Genomic DNA, 27,850 nt, shown 5'->3' with positions numbered 1-27,850 from the left:
CAAAGGGAAGGGAAAGACAGAAACAAGTAGTAAAACATCAAAAGTTGCCAGAAAGAGCGGAATCAGAAGAAAATCACAAAAATAGTGTGTTCCATGTAGTTTTGTGTGGGTTTCAGAGTGCTAATTTGGCCTTAGTGGCAAGGGGCGCTGCCCCTTGACCTCGCTGGGGGCAATGCCCCTTACACCCCCAGTCGTTGTGGTTATCAATCATGGGAAGTGTGACTAGTTGATGAGACCTAGAGCTGCTGCAGGCATGGAGTGTCTGTGTACCAGAGGCACTTGGAGTAGGTGTTGGACGTGAGGCTGTCTTGGTGGATGCATAGAGAGCTCGGGAGGAGTTGATCATCCAGTTGGAGGTAGTACAACGACACTTGGCTCAATGTACTCAGAGTTGGAAGCAGAGAAAGCGGCATAGGTGGCTATCAAGGTTAGCTTAAGGAGACAGTATTGTGTTAGTAGAGGCTACAGATGTAATGTGGTTTGGAGACCAGTTTGGTGCAGGCACGAGATGAGTGTGAAAGTGATGTGACAGAAGCAGATTTATCTCTTTGTAATTGGTCAGTTAATGTATTTTGTTTGTTAATTGTCTCAGATATTTTGTAATTGTCGTCCGAAGATGACTTTTTCTTTTGGGGGGGATGATGTCGTAGGTAAATATTGTGTAGCCGACAGGATGTATGTCGTCGGTAGATATTGTGTAGCCAATGGGTCCCTTTGGGAAGGTTCTTTTTATGTAGCCGACGGGCCCTTTAGTAATTGTCATGTAGCCGACGGACCCCTTCAGGAAGATTCTTCGGAAAGTATTTATACACCCTCTTGGGTCATTGTAAATCATCATCAACATAATGTAATTGGCATATGCGAATAATAAAAGGAGTACTGTTGTTCTTATCCATTGTCTGTGTGCATTGATTTCTTTACCCAGTACAGTAAACAGGAGGTGTAGATTGCCCCCCTTGGGTCAAGAATACTTGGGCGTTCCTTGTTTTCAAATTATAGGGGCAATCTTTAATTTCGTGCCCCAATACCTGACAGATCTCACAAAATGCTTTCTTCGGGCACGCTCCCTTAGTATGGCCTTCTTTTTCACACTCCATACACCAAAGTTCTCTCCCTTCTTTCTTTTCTTCCTTGCTTCCTGCCACCTCCTTCATCAAACGTCTTAGGTATTTCCTCAAGGCTTGAATGGTTTTAGATTCTTCTTCGCTCTCCTCTGAGCTTTCACTTGAATTTCCATGCCTTCTTGCCTTGGAGGTTTTACTCTTGCTCTCTATATCCATAGCACGGGTACATGCATTTGCAAAAGTAGATGGTGGGACTATCTTCATCTTTCTCCTAAGAGATAGTGTTAATCCTTCGATGAACCATCATTTTTTTAGTCCATTTGCTGGCTTGTTATCTAGTTTTCGTATCAGCTCTTTCATTCTTCTGCTATAGGCCTTGACAGATTCACTCTTCCCTTGTCTTGTGTTATAGATCTCCGTTACTATTTCATCGTCATCTCTCAGGAGTCTGAATTCTTCTTCGAAGGCTGTGTGGATGTTATTCCATGTATTTTTCTTTCCTGCCTCCAAGTTCGTATACCAATCAATGACAATACCCCTTAATGTGGCCGGAAAGGCTTTTAGCCATTCTGCCGCGTCATTTTGTCCATTGGGCTGCCATATTGTTATACATGTTTTACAATGGTGAGTAGGGTCCTCCAAGCCGTCCCTTGTGAACCTTGGTAATTTTTGTTTATCTATTGCCATTATGTGAACACCTCCCATGGAACACCTCTCGGTGGAATACTTCCGGATGGAACACCTTCCGATGGAATACTTCTAGATGGAACGCTCTCTCCTGATGGAACACTCCCTCCTGGTTGGAAGTTTGTTCTCGAGGAGGAACTGCTAAAAGTATCCCCTTCTTCTTGACTTTGCTCCTGTCGGAAGTCTCTCCCTGCTGGTGTCTCTGGGTTTTTGTATCCCAACTTCCTTGTTGGTGTCTCAAAGATGACCAGGTTTGCTATACCTTCAATTGTATTCTCGATAAATCCTTCCTTGATTCTCGTAGAATCCCCTTGTCCTCCTTTCCAGTTACGATGTCACTCCTATTGTTATTGGAGACGTAGTATCCTCAAGGCGACTTCTTCCTCAGTTTCTTATCTCTGTGCCCGCCTGGGATATATATTAGGAATCAAGGGCATGAATTGTTTTAATGTTTGTTTCCCTTTTTGGAATTTTCACATTCTTTGTGCTCCTTTGTCCTCCTTTCCGCAAATTGTTGTAGTACTTGTTGTCTCCTTTCCCTTTGTGTCTCCGCTCTTTCCTCTTCCACTCGTAACAAATTTCGTGCTAACAAGTGAGGGATCTCTTCCAGGAGATCGTACATTGCTGGTGGCACCGCAAGTTCGTCTCATACCGTACCCTTAGGGACCGTTCTCTCACGGGCTTCTCTTTGTATGTACTGGTCGACCGCAACTTCCTAGATTGTTACTAGATCACATGTCAACTGATCTTCCCTAGTTATTTCTTCCTCTTCCCCGTCACTATTTGTTACTTGGATGAGCAATACAAAGGGCCTTCCCATTACTCCATCTTGTCGACCTCTAGGTTTGGACTTAGGCAACAACGCCAAAATGTAGAATGGATCTATCACAAACACTAATGTATGCTAATCCCACAAAGTAATCCAATTAATTCATATGTAGTAAAACATAGAACATACCACAACACCAGTAGGCAAGGAAATGATTTCTTTATTGATACCAAAAACCAACATGAGTACATTACCAATGTTCCAAGTATTTATAGACGGGTCAGTTGGAAACCTACCAACGCATTTCCTCACCACCTAACTACCCAACCCGACTAGCTTTAACAAGTACTAAACATAACAAGTACTTTATTTCGACTATAGGTGTATCTGGAATTCTTAGGACTGATCAGCACGGGACTAGTGCACTACGACCAAGGATTTCACTTCTTTGAAGTCATCCTCTCGCCCAATCCCACTTGCACCTTGTTTTGTAATTAGTCTGTTTTTGTTTTTGTTTTTGGTTATCATTGTATAGGGTTCCCTCCTATGGTCTCTAACTCTTAAGGAGTACACTTCAACATCTGAGTGTTACTGTTGAAACTCTTAGTTTACTAGTATGTTCTTATGAGCTTGTTAAGCATTATCATTGATCTTTCAAGTTGAACGCTCACTTCAGCATGTATAAGTTTGAGTTAAACTGATTCATGACTATTGAATTTGAGGTCAACCCGATCTCAACAGATAGAAGTTTCGAACAGTTGCAAGACAGGTTACAAATGATAGATGAAGTTATTACTTTGTTATCTTTTGCATTAGGACGACTTTTTCCTCTGTTTTACTACAGTTGAAAGGGCATAGAAATCTGGACTGACATGTGTTATTGAGTAGTTTCTGAAATTTTTAGGAGCGAACTCTTAAACTGGTTATAGACAACTAGGTTTCGGGTTAGGTAAGATAGAATGCACAGGTCACCTATTAATATAATAAATGGGTAAAAATTCTGTCCCAAAATATCATTATCATGCATCTACACCATCTGAAAGTCCAGTTAGTTCCCTACTAGGATAGCTACAGGTGCAAGGTAAAGAATTATAAAGTTTCTTCAATGCTAGTGAACTTCTATCACAGCCTATACAGTCATGCTAGTATGCTTGGTTGCGTGAAGCCATTAGACCAACCGCTCAGGCTGCTCTTGGCAAAAGAACTTATACTACTAATTGTGTTCTAACAATCAACCAAGAAGGAAACTGTTAAAGCAACGTATGAAAGTTACAGTTATATACTACTTCCTTATGCAAAACAAAAGTTTTTTTAACAAATAAACAATTGCTACATGCTGCAACTTTGAAGAACACACAACAATCTTGTGAATGAAAAGACAGCTAACTTCTAAAGAGTAAGACAAGAAGAAAACGTGCCTGAGCTTCATGTTTATCAACATGGAAATGTTAGGATAATTGAAGCTGAGATGTCTGCAATGGAAAGACTCTGTTGTTCAATATGTTTAGCTCAAAGTTGTTTACCGTATGGGGTAAATAGTTTCATGCATATAGACAATAGACAAGAACATGTAACACAACAGTACTCCTTTTATTATTCGCATATATGCCGAAGAGATTACACAGTGCTTCCAATGATGATTACAATCATGATCCAAAGTCCATTCCGAACAGTGTACATATATCATTCCGAAGGGGTGCCTCAACCGTCATGCCCATTCGGATACTAATATACCCGTTGGCTATTTTATAACTTTAACGACAACATGCTAATCTACTCGTCGGCTATTTTATAATTTTACCGACATCATCATCCCTCCCAAAAAGAAAAGTCGTCTCTGGACGACAATTACAAAATATCCGAGACAGATTAACAAATCGGGATACATTAATTGACTAACTATAACAAGATAGATATGTTTTCGTCACACCACTTTCACAGTCGTTCCGTGCCTGCACCAAATTGGTCTCCAAAACACGTTGCATCTGTAGCCTCTGCTAACAATATTGTCTCCTTAGCCAAGCTGATCGTGATAGTCACCCGTGTCGCCTTCTCTGCTTCCAACTCTGGGGTACACTGAGCCAAGTGTTGCTCTTACTGCCTCCAACTGGATGATCAGCTTCTCCCGAGCTCTCTATGCATCCACTAAGACAACCTCACGTCCAACACCTACTCATAGTGTATCACCCCTCTCGAAAAGCTTGCTCTGTTGCTCTCTCCACCTCTGGTACACAGGCACTCCCCAATTGGTAACACTTCCCACGACTGATAACTGAAGCGACTGGGGGTCTAGGGGGCAACGCCCCTAGCAGGGTTGAGGGGTAGCGCCCCCGCAGGCGCACTCTCTGTCGCGATACAGGGTGGGGTCGAGGGGCAGCGCCTCTGCTGCCAAGACCAAATTAGCACTCTCAAACTCACACAAAAGTCCATAGAAACACCATTTTTGTGATTTTCTTCCAATCCCCCACTCTTTCTGGCAATTGCTTATGTTTTACTACCTGTTTATGTCTTTCCCTTCCCTTGGGCATCATGCGTTATTCATTTTGAGCATTTTTGATTTATCGTCAATTTTTTTTGCTCCTTCCTTTATTTCTTTCTGCTGTACGGCTACACTTTTCTCCTTTTCTCTTTGATCACTCAGAAAATGTCTACAAAACCCAACCCAAAATCGACCTCTGCCTCATGCTCGTACGACGGCAATGTAGATGTGGTATGGCAAAATAAATTATAAACTTCCCCTTTTTTCTACACCGTATTGTGTTTGAAGTAGTCCAAAATTGCTACTCTATACCGCACCACCTGCTCGTACCACGATAATGTCCTTTATCTCCTATTTTGCGTGACCGTACGGTGGCAATGCATTGTATTTTTTGAATTTGGTGGACCGTACGGTGAAGAAGGCGTGTGGTAGGAAGTGTACGACTGAGCCCCCTTGATCTACCTGTTGTCTGTACGATGCCAAGCCTCCAGTGCCTGTGCGTTAAATGTATTTAATTACTCGGGCCTCTGTTTCTTGTATGTCGTACGGTTATGGAGGGACTGTATGGAGCATGTTGAGAAGACTGTATGGTTTTTATAGAAGGGTCTCTTGCTGTACGGTGACTTGCAACTTGCTGGAGATGTTGTATGGTGCTGTTAATTTGCAATTTGAGCCGTACGATGCCTGTCATATGATATTAAATTACTGTACGATGGGAGGAAATAAGAATACTGTACGATAGAATTCCCTGTGAAGACACCGTACGGTGTTTCTTGTTAACTCTCCTCCTGTTTGAGTTTACCATATGGTTATGGTGGGGGCACTTAAAAGGCCGTATGGTGGTCATTGACTTGATGCCATATGGTGATCTTATAACTTTTTCATTTTTAAATTTTTTTTTTCTTTTTTCTTTTCCATTTTTTTTTTCAATTTTTTCTTTCCTCTTTTTTTTTTTTTCGTTTTTCCTTACTACTGCTCCTCATTATTCGTCGACAGGGGAATGGTTCTCACATGATATATTTTTAACTTGGAACCGTTCACCACTTTTGGAATTTCTTTCCCATCCAATGACCATAGCTTTATTGCTTCGTTGTTGCCCACTTCTCGGATTTGGTATGGTCCAACCCATTTGACTTTAAACTTCCTCGGTTTGATTTCATTCCGTCTGCCACACTTCAACACCAGCTGTCTTGGTTGGAACTTGTTTAGTTTTAGGTGCTTATCATGCCACGCATTGCACCTGTTCTGTGTCACCTCCGTGGCCCATTGTGCCTGCAATCGTCGCTCATCAAGTTTATTTAAGTTACACGATCTCTCCCTCAAGTTTTCCATATCGCCCAGTTTGTTCCTGAAACTCGGTACCATGAATTCCGTCGGCTACCACTCCTTGCCGTCAATAACTGTATTCTTGATTTTAGAGCCTTCACTCCGTACTGCTGAAGTTTTTATTAAGCCCTTCCTCTTTGTTTCCTGTGCAGACCGTATGATGTGTTTTCCTTGCTGTTGGCACCTTTCTAGTAAATTCATGGTGCGTTGTAACCTTTTCTTTCTACGCGGTCCATTTATTGTTAACCGTACGGTGGAATCCATCCTTTTTCTGGGTTCGTACTATATATTCTTCCCTTTAGCTTCAGTCCTAACCGCTTTTCCTTCTTCCGCTTCTCTATATTCCTTCGAACATTCATTTCCTTCTTTCTCACCTTCGTCGACCCTTAACATAGTACAGCTCGGAAAAAGCTTTTAATCCTCCATCTGCCAGTGGAAAAGGCCATTCACTGAGTCTAGGTTGTCCTCATTCAACCCTCCTTCCAGTCTCAATACTCCCTCTTCATCATGTTCCATTCTCTTCTTCCCCTCGTCATCCCCTCCACCTTCGCCTTCGGAATCCCATGACGCTGCCTCCTCACCTACCATTTGTGAGTGTAGGTCAATTATGAATCTTCTACCTCCGTGTTCCATTGATAGGGTATTCTTCTTCCGGTCATGCTTAACCTTTGCTTGTACAAGCCATCCTCGGCCCCAGAATGGCGTCATATCCTCTCCTCTTTAGCGGATTGACGACGAAATTGAGTAGGAACGGCTGTGTCCCAATAGTCACTGGTTGTGCCATTAGGATTCTCAATGGTTTGATCCTGTGTTGGTCTGCCGTGAGCAACTGGTATGTAGGTGGCCACAATGTCGGCTGTCCCAACTTCTTCCAGATATCTTCTGGCAGGATGTTTATCCCTAAACCTCCGTCCACAATTGCGTCTGAAAGGACTGTTTCTAATATACCCATCTCTACGACCGCCGGATGTCGTCCAGATGTGAAGGCTAGCAGCATTGGGTCCGCTGCACTTGCTCCGCTTTCCTTTTCCCTTCCATGTTCTCCTAGTGGTTTAGCAGTTAGAGCGATGTTTTTGAGTGCCGATTGAAGTTGAGGCATTGTAAGCAGTAGATTGTTTATTTTGACTGGTACTTCAGTTTGTAATATTTGCCTTATAATGTTCTATTCTATGCCGTTCCTCGTTGAGGTATCGGTAGTGTCCTTCAATTGTGATTTCTCTGCCTGCGTTACTTTCTCAATTTCCGCACGCATTTCTTCCAATCTCTTCTTTTCTTCCGTCGGGTCGGGGTATAGTTTGGCTTGTTTACGGGTGATTGCTAAGACTTCTTTGTCTGCGCCAATGCTAATCAGATGCACTCCTAATTTCGGGCACTTGGCATCTTCATGATCTCTAGGACTGCACCATTTGTATAACAACTTTGGTGTATTAGCTGATGTACAATTTCGTGCAAAGTGGCCCCACAAATTGCATGCTCGGCATTGAACCATCGGGCGACCATTCGCATTGTACTGAATTTGGCTGCGGCCCCCATTATTATTGTTGGTATTGTTATTGGTATTATTGCTAGTATTGTTGTTTTGCCCTCTTCTATTATTTCTGTACCCACCCGAAGTGGCACCATCATTGCTTGTGTTTCCACTCCCTCCTAACACGAAAGCTTCTTATGTCAGGAGCACTTGTTGATGCCCTCTTGTTTTCATATTGAAGGGGCATTCTTTTGTGGAATGTCCCATAATTTGATAGATATCGTAGAACTGGTTTTTCGGACAGGATCCCTTCGTGTGACCTTCTGTCTTACATTCTGTGCACCATAGCTCGTTTCCCTTCGTCTCTTTCTCCATATTCTTAAATTCCTTCATCATTCTGATCATATCCTTTTGGAGGGCTCAGACCTTCTTTCTGTCCTTTTCATCACCACTGCTATCTCCTTTCAAAAATGAGTCATCTGAGTTGGATGAACTACTTTTCTTCTTTTTCGTTTTCTGTTCACTCTTTAAGTCCATCGTCCGATTGTATGCTTCGGTGTATGATGATGGCGGCACAATCTTCATTTTCTTCCTTAACTCCATGTGTAGTCTTTCCATGAACCATCTCTTTTTCAGCCCATCTGCCGGCTTACTTTTCATTTTATTTATTATTTTTTTAGTTTTCTAGCATATACACAGATTGTTTCATTTTTCCCTTCCTTTGTGGTGTATATTTCTGCTACGATCTCATTGTCGTTTCGTAGCAATTGAAACTCGGTGATAAACTCCTTTTTAACTGTTGCCCAAGAAGTTAATTTTTGGGGATCGGTGTTGGCAAACCAATCAATTGCCACACCTCGTAGGGTTGCTGGGAACTGTCTGACCCAATCATCCTCGTCCGTCATGCCATTTGCTGTCCATATGGTTTCGCACGTTGTGCAATGTTTGATTGGATCTGCCATTCCATCACCATTAAACTTCGGTAATTTTTCTTTAGGACTTGCCATTGCTACTTTCTTTTGATTCTTAGGTACTTGCTGAGCACCCACCTTGTTCAAAGTACCCATGTTGTTCCAAGTACCCGCACTGTTCCGAGCACCCGTGTTGTTCTGCAAACACCCGCGCTGCTTCGGACAATTGTCCTACTTCCGACAACTGCGTTACTTGGTGAAAAAGGGTCTTCGTTAAGTGAAGTTGTTCATTTCGGAAGTGTATCGCAGACAAAGAGTTCACTCCACACTCGTGCTCCCTCGACACTTTGAGCCGTGGGAGTTAATTCCCTTCCGTCTAGATTCTCTTCCCTCGGCATATACAGCTTAAGAAATTCCTCACTTGCTTCTTCCACCAAATCCAACCATTGTCGAGTCTCTTCCAACAATTCCTCGGTGCTTTGGTGTCCGTCGACAATCTGCTGAAACCTCCATTTGCGTTCGACCTGTTGTGCCAAAATTAAATTCCCTTGTGCGGTGCGTATTTCATCTTTTTCCTTTCGCTTATTCTTATTTTTGTTCAGTTGATTCGGCATTAGTCTTCATTCCTTTGCCTTTGTTCTAGGTCCATGGGGCAACGGTGCCAAATGTTTACCATATGGGGTAAATAGTTTCATGCATACAAACAATAGACAAGAACATGTAACACAACAATACTCCTTTTATTATTCTCATATATGCTGAAGAAATTACAGAGTGCTTCCAACGATGATTACAACCATGATCCAAAGTCCATTCTGGACGGTGTACATATACCATTTCGAAGGGGTGCCTCAACCATCATGCCCATTCAGATACTAATCTACCCGTCGGCTATTTTATAACTTTACTGACAACATGCTAATGTACCCGTTGGCTATTTTATAATTTTACCGACAACAAAAGTAACGAGAAACGGAATTGGATTGGAATCAACAAGGCCAAATCGAATCGCGAATTGGCCACGAATTGGCAAATTAAGAAAACCCTTGAAATTTAGTAACTTATTTCATAAACCCTTTATTGCTGATTTGATTAACCGATTCACAAAAAAATGTTTGGCTTGAATCGAATCACCGAATTGGGTGAATCGCCACGATTCTCGTTACTATGGTTTAGCTACATGGAGACTCCCCTTGTATACTGCTTATGCAAGGTGATTAATATTCAAAGAAGACAGTCATATTCAAGAGAAGGTACTACGCAGGAATAAAGAAGATGAAATGCCAAAAAAGTCATTGTGCACAGGTAAGAAGAATTTAGAGGTCTGCAATTGCACGGCCATCCACAAAGTCGTTTCTTAACATTAGTGAATGCATTTTTTTTTCCAGAAGAGAAAATACTTCTTTCATATCCTTTCAATAATACTCATGCTCACATATCAAGATTGAAAACTATTCCAATTCATCTCTATTCCCCATGATGCCACCCTAGAAAATGATGGCATTGTTGCTGTAGATGCAAATGACTCTGCACTATTTTTTGCAATCCCTTGTTCGTGCTCAATTGCTGAGTATGCCCATCCATTATAAAGGTCTTGAGAAATAATCATCTTATTAATGTCACAGTGTCCTTGCCGGCTGGACAAATATATCAATCAATTATAGAAGGTTGGGGTCCAATGTGAATCCCGGTTTAAGTTTAGGACATAGAGTGAGATTGGTGATGATAATAAGTTTAGCATATGACTATAAGAGAAATTGTAGTTATCGTAAGGGCGGTGAGTTGAAAAGAGATAACAATGTTGATAATAATCGATAATCAATTGAATCTGGAATATTATAAAGGTTGGCATGACAATATATGTAAACATTTATGTACATCCATAATATTTTAACTCACATTACATGCTCATAAACATGTGATTAATCATGGTCAAACACCTTGCTTATGACTAATCATTTGTATATGGACGTGCATTAATATAGACGAATAAGTATTATGGTTATATATAATTGCTTACTTATATTTTATATGCATACATGCTCAAAATCTGAGGTGAACTAGGATCAAGGAAGTCAAAAAGGTTAATGTTAACAATTTAAAGTGTCGCAAGCAAGTTGTTTGAGGTAGGTGCAAGTCAATTTTGTACTATCCTTATGACTGAGAGACATAGGACAACACTTCCTTAAGACCCCTAGCCTACTAGTTTGCTCTATTCCTAGCTAGTCAGCCTTACCAGTTTCCTGAAGACCTTGTCCTCATTATTCAGCTTCATTCCTCTTTCCCGATGATACCTTTACCCCCTTGCTCTGGGAATTCGTGTCAGTCCTGCAACCACTTGTCAAGCGACACTAGTTAGTTTGTTATCATTTTCTGGCAAATTTATAAACATAAATATTGCAAAACAATAGTTAAATCTACTGGTCTTGATTAACCATAAACGACATGTTAATACCAAGTGAATTTTTTTTACTAAACATCATTACAATTAAGAATATTTCAAAATCATGAATTAATTCATGCAGAACCCAGCTAGGGCATAATTCACAAATAGCTGCTTAAGGCACAACCAGCAAAACCACTGTTCAGTCTAAGACAAAACCATTTAGGACACAATTTATAAAACCGCTGTTCAATGTAAAGCCAAAGCCATTTAGAGCACAGTTTACAAACCCGTTGTTTAATCTAAGATTCTAAACCCTTAAGTCATTTAGGGCACAATATTTAAAACCACTGTTTAATGCAGAGCATCCCGGAGGGGTGTGACACAACTGCTAATAACCACTGACTCCTAACAATTGTTCAAATCTGACAAGTAAATAATAGATAGTTGAGTAGAAACATGTTAAATTCAAAATGTTGCTAAGTCTCTTTTTGCTAACTACACCTACTTTCATCATTTGTGGATGACAACATAATTCTTTCTGCATTAGAAATATTATAATATAATGGTAGACTGTTTGTTGTAAATGTTAGTTTGTTCAGAAGCTGACATCACAGTTCTATGAAAATGCTTCATCTTAATTGAATTTAAAAACATTCAGAAGTTCACATGGAGTGATTTCTCATCTGTCTCAGATATTGCAAATTCCAAAATAAATTTAATTGCCTTAAATTTTCTGTCGAACATGTATACATTGTAGAGAGAGAGATTAGCATTGTTGGAAACTACAGAGTTTGGGGGAAAAGCTGAGTTTAAGCCAATCATATACTTCCAGTCTTGGCGAGTAGGTAAGGATGTTCCAGTTTCAATATCCAGCCATACAAATTTTAATTGCAGGTGGATATGTAATATAGAGTGTATTATTGGGTTATGCATGTTTGCTATCTCATAACCTTTTTCACTCAATCCTTTACATGCAGGGTTGCTTATATTTGCTCTAGGAAATTGTCTCAATTTCATTTCCTTTGGATATGCAGCACAGGTGGGCAAATCTGTTCACTTATATAAAGGCACTGTAAGTCTTATGAAATTTATTGAAAACATTAGCAATTTTTCTGATTACTATTGGTGCTTCACAGTCTCTTCTTGCAGCTCTAGGTTCTGTGCAGTTTATATCTAATGTAGCTTTTGCTTATATTGTTCTGAAAGAGAAGGTGACAGGAAGGTAACTATATTTTGGATTCTATCAACAAGAATTTCCGTTACATGTTTTAATAGGAAAAACAAATTTAGATGGCACAAAACTATACTTGTCTGTAGGATTACATGTATTTATTCTTTTCAAATCAAAGTCAGAGGTCAGGTATGAAGATTACAAAATCTTTACTTGTACACAGGGTACTTCTTGCCACAGCTCTTATTGTTTTTGGCAATATCTTCCTTGTTGCATTTGGCAATCATCAATCACCTGGTACTCACTCTGTCTCTTATACTTTCTTCATAACTTTTGTTTGATTATTTTTTAAACTCTTGATTGGTATGAGTTCCCTTTGTTCATTTGCAGTTTATACACCAGAGCAATTGATGGAAAAATATACAAGTCAAGTATATCTTTTATATTGTTTGGGTCTTTTATTGATCGTTGCGGCCAGCCATTCTATTTACAGGTAATATGCACTTATGAGTGAAAAATTACCTTTTGATTAATTAATCTTTGTTTATGGATATGTAATTTAACTACTTCTACAATGCTTGAATGTGGATAGTGCAATATGATTCAGGTGAGATATTAAAAATGTGGAATATATTTATCATAAGCATTTGATAATCACTTACAATAATGACTGTGCAAAGACCTCCAAATTGGCATCTTAGAATGATGTTCATGCTATATATCTTCAGACCTTTATCTCAAATTTCTGATTTTGGTTATTTGTTTTCGATTTCAACATGCTTTATGAGTAGGAAAGTTGATATTGGTAGTTGTACATATTGCAGAAAAGGAGAGCAACTGCTTTCAATTTTTGGAAGACACAATATTAAATCCTACTGGCATCAGCTACTTCCTCTCACTTATGCTGTTGTCTCTGGTGCCATTGGTTCTCATTCAGTTTTGTTTGCCAAATCTTTGTATGTTACAGTTCAGAGTTTAGGCATGGCCAGCAATATCTTATCTTAGTATTTTCAATGATTTTTAAAAAATCTTCACCATGCTAGTATTCTTGACTCAATCTTTGATAATAATATTCTGGTATTCTATTTTGTAGGTCAAGTTTGTTCAGGTTAACCATCAATGGTGATAGTCAGCTGCATGGGTGGTTTACATACATTATACTCTCATTGTTTTTAAGTACAGCTGCATTTTGGGTAAGTTTGGAAACGAATCAACGAGAAAATTCGCTAATACCATATTCCTGATAGCTGTTATCATGATAAGCGGCACAAGCAAGTGCATGGACGACTGTTTCCTATATATGTGTTTTTTTTAATATTTATAGTTAATAGCTAGAAGCATAAAGCCTCAGTGCATGCATTGTTGTTGACAGTTAAATCTTGTTTTGTTATTTCAGTACTCTATGCTTAGGATTTTGACCTGATATACTAAACCATACATTGAGTTGTGTGGTGGTCTGACTATGTAGACCATGATATGTTAGGATGAGAAGTCTTGCAACTGTTTTGAGTGCAAGTCAGTAAGAGAGAAATATGTAGATATTTGAATAAAATTTTATAAAATCTTTATATGGCCTTTCTGGATAGCCTTTTTATTAACCTTACCAGCATGCACACTTATTGCTGAGGCTAATCCATTCACAGTAAAAAGAGTGTAAAGATAGGTGCCATCCTGAATTTGTTTTATAAAACATACAAAAATTAGATACATGAAAACAAAAATGGTGGAACATGGAATAATAAACATTTCAAACTGTTAGGAATTAGTGTTTAACTTTAGTAATGTGTTATAAAATCAAGTTATATAAGTTAATATTAAGTTGTTGAGAAACAGTTTATTATTATATAATTGTGACTGTGTAATATTGCATTAGTTGTGTTAACAACTCACATGGAGATTTTGTAGGGAAGATAGGAGTGAGATAATCAAGGTGGTTGAACAACCCACCTAGATTCAGAGTAAGAGTTTAGTGATGTTATAGGATTAAGATTATTCATCCTATAAATATATAATGTATAAATGAACAGAAGTGAATAGAAATAAAATATTATCATTGTGATAGTTTTTCTCCTTATTTCTTTAATATGGACAACACAAAAAATGTCAACATTGTTATATCATTTCATTTGCGAACTCCAATAACATCAGACTACAAAGCAACTCAGAACTTCACAATAAAACTGGAAACTGTTGGAATCATTTGCCATTGCACCAAAAGCTCAAACTATCAATGCCCAATAAAAACATTAGATTTAACCCAAACCATAGGAGGCGGTTAAGCCATGTCATGAGTCCCCAAGGAGGTGTTGACCACCAAGTCAACAATCTTCCCCTCAACATCGGCTGAGCCTATTTGCACCCATCGTAGGAGATTCAAACCCACGACCTGAGGCTCTGATACTAATTGTTGGAATCGTTTTTGGTTGTGCCAAAAGCTCGAAATACCAATGCCCAATACCAACGCCAGGTTTAGCCCGACCTTGGAGAAGTGGTTAAGTCGTCACAAGTCCTCAAGAAGGTGCTGACCACCAAGTAAACAGAAACAAACATAGAAAATCTCTCATAAAAAAATGAAACACAAACAATCCGTGTTGAAGCTCATTACCAATCCCTATATGTAATTGGATTGAAATCTGGAGGGTTTGCATCATTAAGAAGAGAGAATAAAACAACATTCATTCCTGAAAAATGTGATTGTTTTAAAAATCAGAAAGACTCTATTCAAAACATTCCTATTTTGAGGAAATATAGTAATATTATTATCCTTTTGATACAGATTCCTCAAATTTAGGTCAGTATAATTAAGTATCCTTTTTAAACATCTTTTTCCACAAGTTTGGCAACCCTTAAAACATGCTTTTTAAAATATAAGTAACCTTTTAAGTTTTGATTTTTATTAATTTAATTATCCAATTAACTTTCCCTTTACCTACCATCTCATTATCATATAGGAAAAGTTGTGAAAAATAGGCTGCATCATCATTGATGTAATTAGGTATCCACTTTTTCTACCCAAAGTTTATCAACTTTTCCCCACACAGTAATTTTGTCAAACAATTTGCTGATTATACAAACTTTCCAATTTGTTTATTGTAGGACTGAGTTGACATTATATTACATGAAAAGTCTCCTCCAACAGTCATAAGAAAGAACATCATAATAATTGGAGCCAAGAATTGGATTTTTAAGATGATATAGGAAAAGTTGTGAAAAATAGGCTGCATCATCATTGATGTAATTAGGTGTCCACTTTTTCTACCCAAAGTTTATCAACTTTTCCCCACACAGTAATTTTGTCAAACAATTTGCTGATTATACAAACTTTCCAATTTGTTTATTGTAGGACTGAGTTGACATTATATTACATGAAAAGTCTCCTCCAACAGTCATAAGAAAGAACATCATAATAATTGGAGCCAAGAATTGGATTTTTAAGATGTAGAGCCGATGATGCTCAAGTTCAACACAATGATATCAAATGTTTAGCAAATGGCTTGTTCTAAAAATACAGAAATGGAGTAGTTTATTTCTGACCTCAATGGAGATATTACAATATGTCAGCCCCATTGCTAGTTCAAATTTAAAACAAATATTAATCCTCACCTAAATAATTAAACCAAGCTCTTTTCTTGATTGCAGTGGTTGATATCTTCCTCAGTTTCAATCTTCAACAAAGTCAATGCCTATGGCAAAGGATCCTAACACCCAATGAAATAGCATGCACCAAGGCCGGGGATCAAGATTGCGCCCAAGCACTCTAACAGCTACCATTGTTTGCTAGAAGAAAGGTGTCATGCCAAGCACGAAGAAAGGCAAGGGATAAATCCAATCTGGAACAGAGTTAATACACCAGTAGAAGCAAGGTCTAGTATCAAATACAATCTTTGATTCCCACATTCCTATCACTGTGCAGTCACCTTCTTATCACTCTTCCACAAAATTCATCTACTCAACCACATTTTAAATCTTCAATGCACACAGAGAAGCGTTAAATCTTATGTCTAGTGAGAGAAGACGGTGATTTCCTTAATCAATATTCACCTTGCTGATTTAAAAGGACATGCCATGCAATGAGCCTAAAGGCTTCATCTTTGAAACAAGGTTGGTAATAAATCCACACTAAGGAGTACAATTGTGCAAGATAAAGAAACATACAGAAAAATGTTGTGAGCTCATGCAACTAGAAAGAATAGAAAGAAATAAGTTATAATGTTCACAAGGCTAAAGATAGCCTATGGGACAAACTGCATCACACACTGATTTTGGCATTGCAGCCCTCTTCTTGTGCAACTTGATAATGAGTGCCCCCAATTGCTCAACTGTCGCCTCATTGGATAAATCACCTCAAGAAATGAAGTTCACACTCAAGCAAAAGCTTGCACTTAAGAAAGGATTAGCCCCAACCAAAGTGAAGAACTTGCATGCCTTTCCTTTTTGAGTATATCCTAATGTTGGTATTCAGAATTTATGTGTTGTAAGAAAATATTCTACAACCGATCAAATAATCAAGCACTTAATTAAATTCGAAGTTGCTTGTTTTTAAAATCCATATTATAGAATATATCAACCAAGCTTACTTTATTAACCCTTAACAAAACTCCCTATTTACCTTTACTTCTTGTCGCTTTGCTTTTAACATGTTCTTGTCTTATCTAGGACTTTGTCTTCATGCATAGGTGGACCATATGCTTCTTGCGCCCAAGCTCAATCTCCTCTTGTGTGAACTTTGAAGACCTCCATGCATACTGTGTTGTGTTTTCACAACTCCCTCAAATCTCCCGATATGTCTCCTTTATTCATATGCACATTTTGTCCCTTCGAATATTCAGGACTTTAAAAAGAAATATTAGAAATTAGAAGCAATAAACTTATTTATTCCTCTTCAATTAAAGATGACTAGCAAAAAAGAAGCACACAAGCACTGAGCTAGAATAAAATTTTGCCAAACATGGACTCTGAATTGAGAACCCGAAAAACAAAGTTTCAAATTTGAAACTAAAAATACATTAATCTTTGAATCCATAAGCTGAGACCCAAAGAGAAGCCCATGGTGCCAACTAGCGTGGATCTTTCAGCATTGTAGCCAATCTTCTTGAGAAGGGCTTTCATCTTCCAGAAGGCTGGAAAAGTAATATTGAAAATGCCAAGGGTTTTTCACTGGAGATGACATCATAATCTTCAATATACTTCAAGTGAGGTTCAAAACACTTTTTATAACTTCAAGCTCAATGCGTTATGCAAATTTGAATTTTACATTCATCTCATCTCTTCCTAAGTTTCCAATAAAGTTACTTTATTAAATTAAATAACCTTGGTAAAATATCAAATTTAACTTTATGTTTTGAAATTTAATATAATATAAAATAAACTTAATTTACTGTATTAATGTCATTTAAAATGATGACTCAAAAACTTCATGTCACTAGGATATCATTAAACCAAGAAATCAACGACTATCCATAAATAGTAATTCTACAAATGGCTAAGTCAATGTTTAGAATCGACACTATAAATAACAAGTATAGACAAATTGTCTGATATCCTTCCAAAAAGTGTTAGACATCTTCAATAAGCCATGCGAGAAAATTGGCGACATCAAATAATCCTTTGAACTAGTTGACACAAACCTTGAAAGTTAACTTCTACTGAAGTACAATAGATGTTGAAATTGGGACATGATTGTACCTATAGTTGGAAGCCTCTCACTCGGCAACAACTCACCAAGCCCCCTCCCAAAAAATCGGGAAAAACTTGTGAACCTAAAAAAGTGTTTAAATTTAATTAAAAATACATTTTTTTTTTGCAAAATTCAATGAGAAGATGCATGCAACGAGTTAATTAAAGAGAACACAAAAGAAACAAGCAGAGTTTAGATATATATAAATGCATAGTGGGCACAAAATCACATTCTCATGTGGAATGCTAATGATAGAAAGCTAAATAGTAAATAGTTTTGTGTCAAAATAGAAGTAAATAGTAAATTCATCATTACAATTACATCTTCCTCTTCCCAGCTCTACTAGTATACTATAATTCTCTATTTTATACAATACATATAGGCATTTTGCCTTTTGTTTTTAACAAAAAAAAAGTAAAATTTTTTAAAGAAAGAAGAGTTTTTTCTGAAAAGCTCAGCAATTTTTTCGCCTACCGAGTTGCGAGTAAATTTGGAAAAAACTCATCGGTCCCAAAAACTCAGCAATTACTGGAAACTTGTCTTTTTTTGGGGATTATCCCAACTAGGATTGTACCCTTCCCAAAGATTGTTTATACTTAACCAATGCCATTCTAATACAAGTAGCATCTGATTGATCCAAACAAAAGCTGAGAATGATCCTAGGGTCCCCAATCAACCTAAGAGATCTACAACACCATCTACTAAAGACAATATCCTGATTGCTGCCCAATTCAGATGCGTCCTAAAAGTATCCTATAAGGACAACAATCAAATATAACATAAACTCAATCATCTTGTCAAAACATCGCCCTTCGAAAGAGCCAAACTGAAATACCACAGGATTAAACTCTAGTAATCCAACATTGGCTCCCTTATCCTAAATTGTGGAACTACAAACCTGTGTGATCCCAGGGTTCCAAGTCAATCTCAGAAAGGAACCACTGCGTTGATTCTGCACTAGTATGATCATAACCATCATGCCAAATTGCTCCTCTCTTGGAATACCAAAAAGCAAACATCATCAACACCTATACTGAAATACCTAAGAGGGCTGAATCGACACCATATAATATTACTTACCAACTAGCTCATAAAATATCACATTAGCAATACATTGCCAATCACGATCCTAGGCAACAAAAAAAAGAAGCTTCTCTCAAAACTCAACATTTCTTAATGAGAACATATTTCCACAATCAATGATAATTATTTATAATACACTTCTGTATAAGATTGTGTAAAGTATTTTTGGCATCAATTTTTCGAATCACACTCCATGATCCATCATTAGGATGCAACCAAGCAACATGGAGAAAAAGGAAAATATAGATCAAACATTTCTTCTCATGACATCCCAAAAATGTAGCAGATCAAACATTGTCACAACTTTACAATCCGCCAACTAGCAAATGCCTCCCTTGTCCCCAATAAAACTTGGAACATCAACAACTGACCTTTAAGTGTCCAAGGAATGGTTCAAAACCAATGTTACCTAGGGACTCGTCCCAACCTAAAATCCGTTGACCCCGTATGAGAAATGTTTTTGGGACTTAGGAACAGGTAGGGGATGTCCCCATTTTATCCCCCTTTTTGAAAATTCATAGGAAACATCCTACAAACTTGGGGACTTTTTTTTGAAGATGCTCGTACGTCCTGAGGACGGTTGGGAATGCCTTAGGAATGATTTGGAAATCCCTGGGATGGATTGGCATCCATGATGAGATAGGTGACATCAACACTGAAAAATACATTTTTATTTAATAAAACTCTCTTTTTTAATTTTAAAGTGGGCCCCTCCTTCCAAGTTCACCTTAACATGTTTATTATTGTGTTGTAGTTAATTCTTTCTATTTGGTGTCCTTTGATTAGCACTACTATGATAATAACCATCATGCCCAAATTGCACTACTCTCCTAGAATGCCAAAAAGTAGACATCATCAAGACCCATACTGAAATACCTGAGAGGGCTGAAATCAACACCATAAAATACATCATGCCAAACTATCTCAGAAAACATCACATCAACAATATCATCGCCAATCACGATTCTAGGCAACAAAAAGGAGAAGTTTCTTTGCCATAAAGAAATAAACTCAACATTTCTTCTCATGATATCCCAAAAATGATGCAGATCATTGTCACAACTTAACAATCTGCCAACTAGCAAATGCCTCCCTTGGTCCCAACTGAACTCATAAAATCAACGGAGAACCTCCAAGTGTCCAAGGAACGCTTCAAAATCAGTGTTACTCAGGGACTCGTCCTTGACCTAGAATCCTTTGCCCCTATACCGGGAATGATTTTGAGACTTGGGGAGGTTTAGGGGATGTCCTCACCTTGTCTCCTTTTTGAAAATTCAGAGGAAATGTCCCAAAAACGTGGGGACTTCAGAGCTTTTTTTTTGGGGGGGGACACCTGTACTACTTGAGGATGATTAGGGATGCTTTGGGAATGCCTTGGAAGTCACCGGGATGGATGGGCATCCCTGATGGGATAGGTGACATCAAAACTTAAAAAAACACATTTTTCTTTTATGAAACTCTTTCTTTTTTAATTTTGAAGTGGGTCCCTTCTTCCAAGTTCATCTTAACATGCTTATTGCTAGTTCGTAGTTAATTCCTACCATTTGGTGTCCTGTGATTAGCAATTGGGAATATTACATTAAGAATTGTGAAATTAAGAATGTTGTTACAGTTTGTTACATGCTCAGAATTATACAGCAGACTAGTGTAAATGTAAGGATGGTGGTAGCTAATTTGAAATCCTATCGAAAACATAGGAAACATGAGTGTGGAAGTAGCAACAAAGTGTTCTTCTATGATGAAATCATCTGTACCATCCTACCTCAACCATGAACTGCTCAACTGTTGAATTGAAGAAACCATCCAAGTCATTTGTGGATCAGATTCTGAAGTCATATTTAACTGATTAGAAATCGGGCAGTAGTACTAACTTTGGAAATTGACTACTGCAATCCTGAGACAGTGCCTCATAGCTAAGAACAGAACCTGGGTCCCAAATCATGTTGTCAATTACACTCTTATCACTGAAATCTAAAAGAACTCCCTCATCCCACTCAAAGAGTGGATTATCAAATGTCCATCAAGGCCAATCTCAAATAGTGAGTTATCAATCATTTGAAGATCAACATACTCCTTATGCTCTACCCAAACATTTTGTGAATCCAATCTCCTAATTTCAGATTTGTGGGGCAGTGTGCGAAATCACTCTCCTCTTGAATGCAATCAAGTTAGTCCATCGCCTATTTGATCTCCGTTGCCCTTTCATTTTTCTCTCACTCTTTGAATTGTTTGGCCTCACAGAGTTGTTCATTCTCTTTAGGAAGTGCCTCATGGACACTTTCCACACAAAGTCTAGTGGAATCAAGCTCAATGGTCAGCTTACCAAACTCTCCCCATAACTGCTTGGTCAAACAAAAAGTGTCATCTGCAAAGGTGGTGGGTTATGTCTCTATTATATATCATGTGTAAGAAAACTGCTTTTATTTCCTCCAAAGTGTTCTTGTTCGTTTGCAAGTCGGCAAGGGTAATATTTTGTTTACATTGGTCTCTTGGTTTCTTTAAGATGAGTTTTTCAACTAGCCTTCTAATGTTGTAAAATTTAGATAAAATGTGCAATTCAATTTCCATAGGCACCAAAAAATGAGATTTCCAATCTTGTTCAGTCAAGGGTAGTGAAGTACTGTTATGTTGCATACCGAAATCAGAACTTTTCTACCTTCTATCAAAGTCTCCAAGGCTGTCCCAAATAATGTGCCTCTTCCTTTTCACCCTGAACAGTGAATCCAAATCAACAAGGTCACCAGGTATCTGCTTAAGATCAGCTACATGCAATGTGAAATAAGATTTTGTTTGAAGACTAAGGACAGCATCATCAAGACTCAATACCATCCTCCATGCGTAACTGTAGAGATGAAGTTAGAGAAGAACTACAGCCAAAAGGAAATTCATCCTGAAAAGGATCCTCATCATTCTTAAGTTCCATCACACCCAAATTCCTAGTGATAAAGGGCTGATTGCTCTGTTCAGTAAAACGGTGCTCATTGTACTCCTCATGATTGGTCGCCTCTGTGAATAAATTATTCTCCAACTCATATGTGCTTAATGCATCATAAGCATCACCCCTGACATAAGATATCGATTCATTATCATTAGCTGATTGGAGAGCATCATCATATCAGCTCTCAACATGCCCATCGTCGGATAATATATTAATGATCTCAACAATTCCATCACTTTGTTGTCGGGTATAATCATATGTGTCATCAAATATGTTATTAAGTATTAATTATGCCATTGGTCATTACTATGGCTAAGGGGTAGGTAGTTATGGTTAGGACAGTTCACGTCGTGTACCCTCGGGGGTTATATGTACACTCTCTCGGATGAAAGATATCATTATCATTTGTATCACTGCTGTTATGCTGATCACTTGGATGTAAACTTAGTTTGACATTAATGAGAGATACGACAGTTCTCTGATGTTACATTGCACTCACTTGTATCCGTTATAATTTTCTGTCTATGATTCTATAGTATGCATTTATTACCTTTACCCATAGGCAGTAAACATTTGGCGCTATCGCTATCAGCTTCATCTTTATTAGAAAGCTCTAAATGTGTAAGCAAAGAATGCTGTTTTGTCACTTTCGTTCCACACTTCTTATCCTTAGTAGCTGCATGCATAATCATATAATCATCTCGAAGCTCTGTAACATATTCCTTGTTCTCCAAGACAATCTCTCCAATCTTTCTGCATTAATCTCCTCCATATTCAAGAAAGCTTTTAGCTTATAACATTGTTTGATTACACTGCTGACCATCTCATTATCAGCTGTAGAAATACACTGTTCTTGCTTCACAACAGCTAACAACATAAATAAAAGGTGCTGGGAAATAAAATCACATTAATAAAAATGATTAGGACCATAACGATTTCCACACAAGAAGATATAGTTTCTTAATGATCCTTATTGTAGTAGCTATGAGACTTTTGAAAGTTTGAAGGATGAGATCACGGTCCAAATCAATCATGAGAACATATGTTCTGGCCCTAGCCATCAACTTTAAAATCCTCATCCTCTTACCATAAGAAGGGGTTCTAGGATCACCTAAACCATGAAAAGTGTCAATGATCAGTTGGAGGGTCTCCCTCATTATGTCATCTTTGTAGGGTACTTGAAGAGCTAGGATCCTCATAATTTCACTGAGGCAATTGGTGACTGCAAGTATCACATCTCCATTGACATGCCTTGTCATCTAGAACTGGGCTATGCAACCAAAGGATTCCTTTGTTGCACACTTCAACAACTCAAAATCTGATTGGTCCAATTTTTGTCCAACACATTTCCATTCCCTCCAACTTGCTAACAAGGACATCTTCAGACTGATTTTGGAAACTGAAGTTGCTACCCCAAAGCATAAAGCATGCCACAAACTCTTACGACTTTCAATGGAGGCTCAGAATCAATACTTCTGAATGACTTTTTGAGTTGTCTCCCAAAGGACTCTTTTCCTTGTTGGCCATCATCTAACAGACTAACACTGAAACAAACTCACACAGTGGTGTATTTACAAGCTCTGGTACCTTTGTAATAAGCTATTATGTTTCGCTACCCAAATTTTTCAACTCTTTTGCACTCTGAGAATTTTTTCTGTTTTCCTACCCAAATGTTTTCAGCTCTTATGCACTCTGAGGATTTTTCTTTTCAAACAGTTTGCTGATTATAGGACCTTTGTGATTTGTTTATGGCAGGACCAAGTTTAGATGGTATTGCATGAAAAGTCTCATCCAGTATTCATGGGAAGAACATCATAACAATTGAAACCAATAATTGATTTTTTGAAACATAGAGATCAAAGATGTTAAGTAGTATCAGATGTTTAGCAAACTGCTTGTTTTGAGGAACCTCAAGGGAGATAGTACAATGCTTCAACCATATGCTAGTTGAAGTTTTAAATAAATATTAACTCACATGTTAAGAATAACAGAGATAGTACAATGCTTCAACCATATGCTAGTTGAAGTTTTAAATAAATATTAACTCATGTTAAGAATAACACCAAGCTCTTTCCCTGACTGAAGGGATCTGTGATTAATATCTTCCTCAGTTTAAATCTTTAGCAAAACCAATGCCTTAGGCAAAGGATCCTCACACCCAATGAATTTGCACACACCAATTCTAGGGATCAAGATTGTGTCCAAGAAATTTAACAACCTCCGATGCTTGCTAGAAGAAAGGTGTTATGCCCAAGCAAGAAGAAAGGCAAGGAATATCTCCAATCAGGAACAGAGTTAACGACTACTTTCTGTCTTGGTACACCTGTAGCAACAAGGTCTAGCATCAAATAAAGTCTTCAACGATTCCTTCATTCCTTCTTTTGCTTAATTTCCTTCCTATCACTCCACATAATTTACCAACTTCAATGTCCTTCCTTGTGATCATTAATCAAATTCTCAATGCACAGAGAGCAACATGAAACCTCACATTTAGTGAGCGGGGACGAAGATTTTCTTAATCAATCTTCACATTTCTGATTTGAGAGGACATGGTCAGCACTGCGTCTGAAGGTTTCTGGTATCTAATAAGAGAAGACATCGATTTTCATAATCAATTTTCATCTTTTAAAGGATGCCCAGCAATGAGCCTGGAAGCTTCACGTTTGAAACAGATGTTGGCAATAAATCCACACTAAGGAGTAAAACTTTCACTCAGGATAAAGAAGCATACACCAAAACATTGTGAGAATATGCATCTTGATGAAATTCACTCTAAAGAGAAGGCTTGCACCTAAGAAGGAATAATCCCAAACCAAAGTGAAAAAGGCTCACTCCTATCCTTTCATAAAATTTGCAAATGTTATAGCATCAATGCTCAACTCAACCACATTGGGATCCAAATTTTTCTTGTTGAAAGGAAAAAAAATCTGTGGCTAACCAAATAATCAAACATTAAATTAAATCCAAAGTTGCCTTTTTAAGAAAATCCATACTCTAGAATATATTGGATAAATTTTCTCTATCAGCCCTTCAAAGAAGTTTTGATTTCTGTCTACTTGTCTATTTGTGTTTTTTTGTCTTGTCTTATTTGGGAAGCCATCTTCATGCACACATTGACCATAGATTTCCTGTACCCAAGCTCAGTCTCAAGCTTGTGTTAATCTCCAAGACTTCCATGCATACTATGCTGTGGTTCAACGGCTCCTCCAAATCCAGCAAAATACCCCCATTATTCATATGAATATTTAAGACTTTTTTATGAAATCTTAAAATAAAGTTATGTATTCCTGTTTTTTTTAAATAACCACCAGCAAATATTTAAGCACACCCACACTCAGCTAGAATAAACTTGGTTTGCAAACTGGCAACTGAAAAAACCAAACCTTCAAATATGAAATTACAAATAACTTAATAATGCACAAGTAGAAACCCTGAGTGAACTGCACAGCATTGACCAGGATGAGTCTTCAAGATGGTTTTCATCTTCCAAAAGGCTGAGACAAACAATTCTTTTCTCTAGAAGCAAAATATTACAATCTTTAACATATTTCGAATGAGGCAACACCTTTTTATAACTTCAAGCTCAACACCATAATCAGGGTTTTGCAACTTTTTAATTTAATTCTTGAATTCACCTTATGGTCTTCCTAAGTTGCCAATAAAGCCACTTTATTATATTATATACCATTACTTAAAGTCTTAAACTTTTAACTCAATTTTATATTTTGAAGCTCTTTGAAAATTTGAAATAATAACTCAAAACACCTTATGTTGCCACTATATCATCAAATTAAGAAATCATACTGAGTAATCATAAATAGTAATTGTACCAACTGCTTAGTGGGTGTCCAAAAATGACACACGCTATAAATAGTAAGTACATACAAATTGTCTGAAATCCTTCTAAAATTTGGCATATATCTAACATTCCATCTGAGCACATTAGCAACATTGAAATACTCCTTTGAACTAGCTAGTACAAACCCAGAAAGTCAGCTCCAATTATAGTGCGGAGACCAGAAAAATTGTGACATTAGAAGTGAACATTGTTAAATCCATAACTCTGATCAACATACTGATCTGACTGTGCAGATCACACAGACCTTACCATTCTCTTGATGCCTTATGAAAGCCTAGATTTATATTGCTCCTTTAGTTGGCATGATCGGCATCTCCCTTAGGTTTTAATTGTTTGATTGTTAAACCTTAACTAATCCTAGTTAATACTGTTTACATGTCATTACATCCTTTAGGCGCTGATTATGAGGAGGAATTCATGGGCCGACCTAGATAGGGTCATGTCCCTTAAAGGGACATGCCCTTTGGGTAAGGTATTTATGAAGGGTGTGGTTGTAGTTAAAGGACACACAAAAATAATATCAAGTCTGCTCCTTTAAGCAAGTCTGCCCTATTCGAACACTTCCAGAAATAAAAGATTTCAGAATAATAATTTTGTTATTGACGTCTCTTATACAAGTCTGAACAAAGATAATCTTCAGCAAGCATTGGAGAAGGTATTTACTATTGTTTCAGTTTGATCACACAGAATTTGCAGAAACTTTACAAACATACACTCAAGAAGGGAACATGATAACATCTTAAGCCTTATTATTGCTTCTCATTGTGCCCCTTTGGGATTTGATAAGAGACTTTTCTGTTACAATTGCAGCTGTATTTCTTTATTTCTTTTAAGCACATTGTTTTAATATTGCTATGCGTTTCAAATGAGCATCAACCTGAGACCAATAGAAACTCTTGCGAGCACATCAATGAGACTAATATGAGCCCTTTTGAGCAACACACTAGAAACACCTATGGAAGACTAGAACATAGAAATCCACTTATTTAAAAACCTCCACACTGGAAGCCACCTATGGATGCCCAAGAGTCCCAACTTAGAATTCCATATTAGATGTCCATTTGGGATTTGAGCTTGGGTCTCCATAACGAGAATTCAATGCTTTAACCAATTAAGGTCAACCCCTTGAACCACATTGGTACTTCGGGAATAACTAGTGTAATTTAATAATTGATATGATATATATGAGAAATTTCCATAGTTACTAGGTTTGAATTTCATTTTTGTTTGGGAGGCCCAAAAAATGTCTATTTGGCCTAAATCAAACAAATTGGGCTGGCTATGGTAACCACAAAAATCCATATGGGGAGTTTCACATTCTTGAAAGGATGTCTCTAGGAGTTACATAGAGACTCTAAGGAACTTCATGTGAAGTCTCATAATGTTTAGAGATGTCCTCATTCGAGTCTTTGAGATGGGGATTTGTTTCTATTAATCTAATATGGTGACAAAAACTAAGGGTTAATACACAATCTTCTAGGTAAATTTTCTATTTAGTTAGCTATGGTTGGGAGATGGGTGCCTTACCCATGGCTAGTGTAGTGCCAATAATGTTTAGTACATACTTGTAGGATATAGCTTCCTAGTAAACATTGAGTAACCCTATTTGAATGCTAGATTCTAGGACTGTGCAAGCTAACCCGTGGACCTCATGGATGCTTGGCTAGTCTCAGCTTGCTAGTCTTCTTGATTGTTTAGTTTTTTTTGCTACTTAAATGCCATAAATGTTGTGACACAATATTTTTTTGTCAAAAATAGCTTTGAAATGAGAATGACATGAAAACATTATCCAAAATGGACTGTTCTTTCCCAAAGTTTTTGACATGAATTGTTTTTGTTTGCTTCATTTCAGCACCTTTTTCCTTGTTTTTTGAGAAGAAACCAATTAGATAGTAACTATTTTTCTTGTTCTTGTCTCTTGGTCGTCAGTTGAGTATATTCTAAGTTACTAGTCTGAGCACTAGTTTGGGTTTGGAGGTTTGGTTTCTGGGTTTTGGGGGATTGGGTTATACATATATATATTGACACGGGG

The 27,850-nt window shown here is 37.7% G+C and overlaps 1 protein-coding gene across 4 annotated transcripts in view; it reads left to right on the top strand.

Annotated features, from left to right (window-relative positions):
* LOC149540786 (magnesium transporter, putative (DUF803)) overlaps window positions 1–27,850 on the top strand; it is a 122,037-nt gene that overhangs the window by 52,703 nt on the left and 41,484 nt on the right. For all 4 annotated transcript variants that reach the window (XM_089801865.1, XM_089801867.1, XM_089801866.1 and 1 more), the window contains 7 exons: window positions 11,848–11,935; window positions 12,068–12,129; window positions 12,227–12,312; window positions 12,485–12,558; window positions 12,652–12,754; window positions 13,086–13,217; window positions 13,355–13,454. In XM_089801865.1, coding sequence (XP_089657991.1) covers window positions 11,848–11,935; window positions 12,068–12,129; window positions 12,227–12,312; window positions 12,485–12,558; window positions 12,652–12,754; window positions 13,086–13,217; window positions 13,355–13,454 — 645 coding nt within the window. The remainder of the gene's footprint in view (window positions 1–11,847; window positions 11,936–12,067; window positions 12,130–12,226; window positions 12,313–12,484; window positions 12,559–12,651; window positions 12,755–13,085; window positions 13,218–13,354; window positions 13,455–27,850) is intronic.

The sequence above is a fragment of the Cupressus sempervirens genome, chromosome 9 (assembly GCF_028749045.1).
Source record: "Cupressus sempervirens isolate cs-2001-9-10 chromosome 9, ASM2874904v1, whole genome shotgun sequence".
Classification (NCBI taxonomy): Eukaryota; Viridiplantae; Streptophyta; class Pinopsida; order Cupressales; family Cupressaceae; genus Cupressus; species Cupressus sempervirens.
This window is presented reverse-complemented; position numbering and strand designations above follow the sequence as displayed.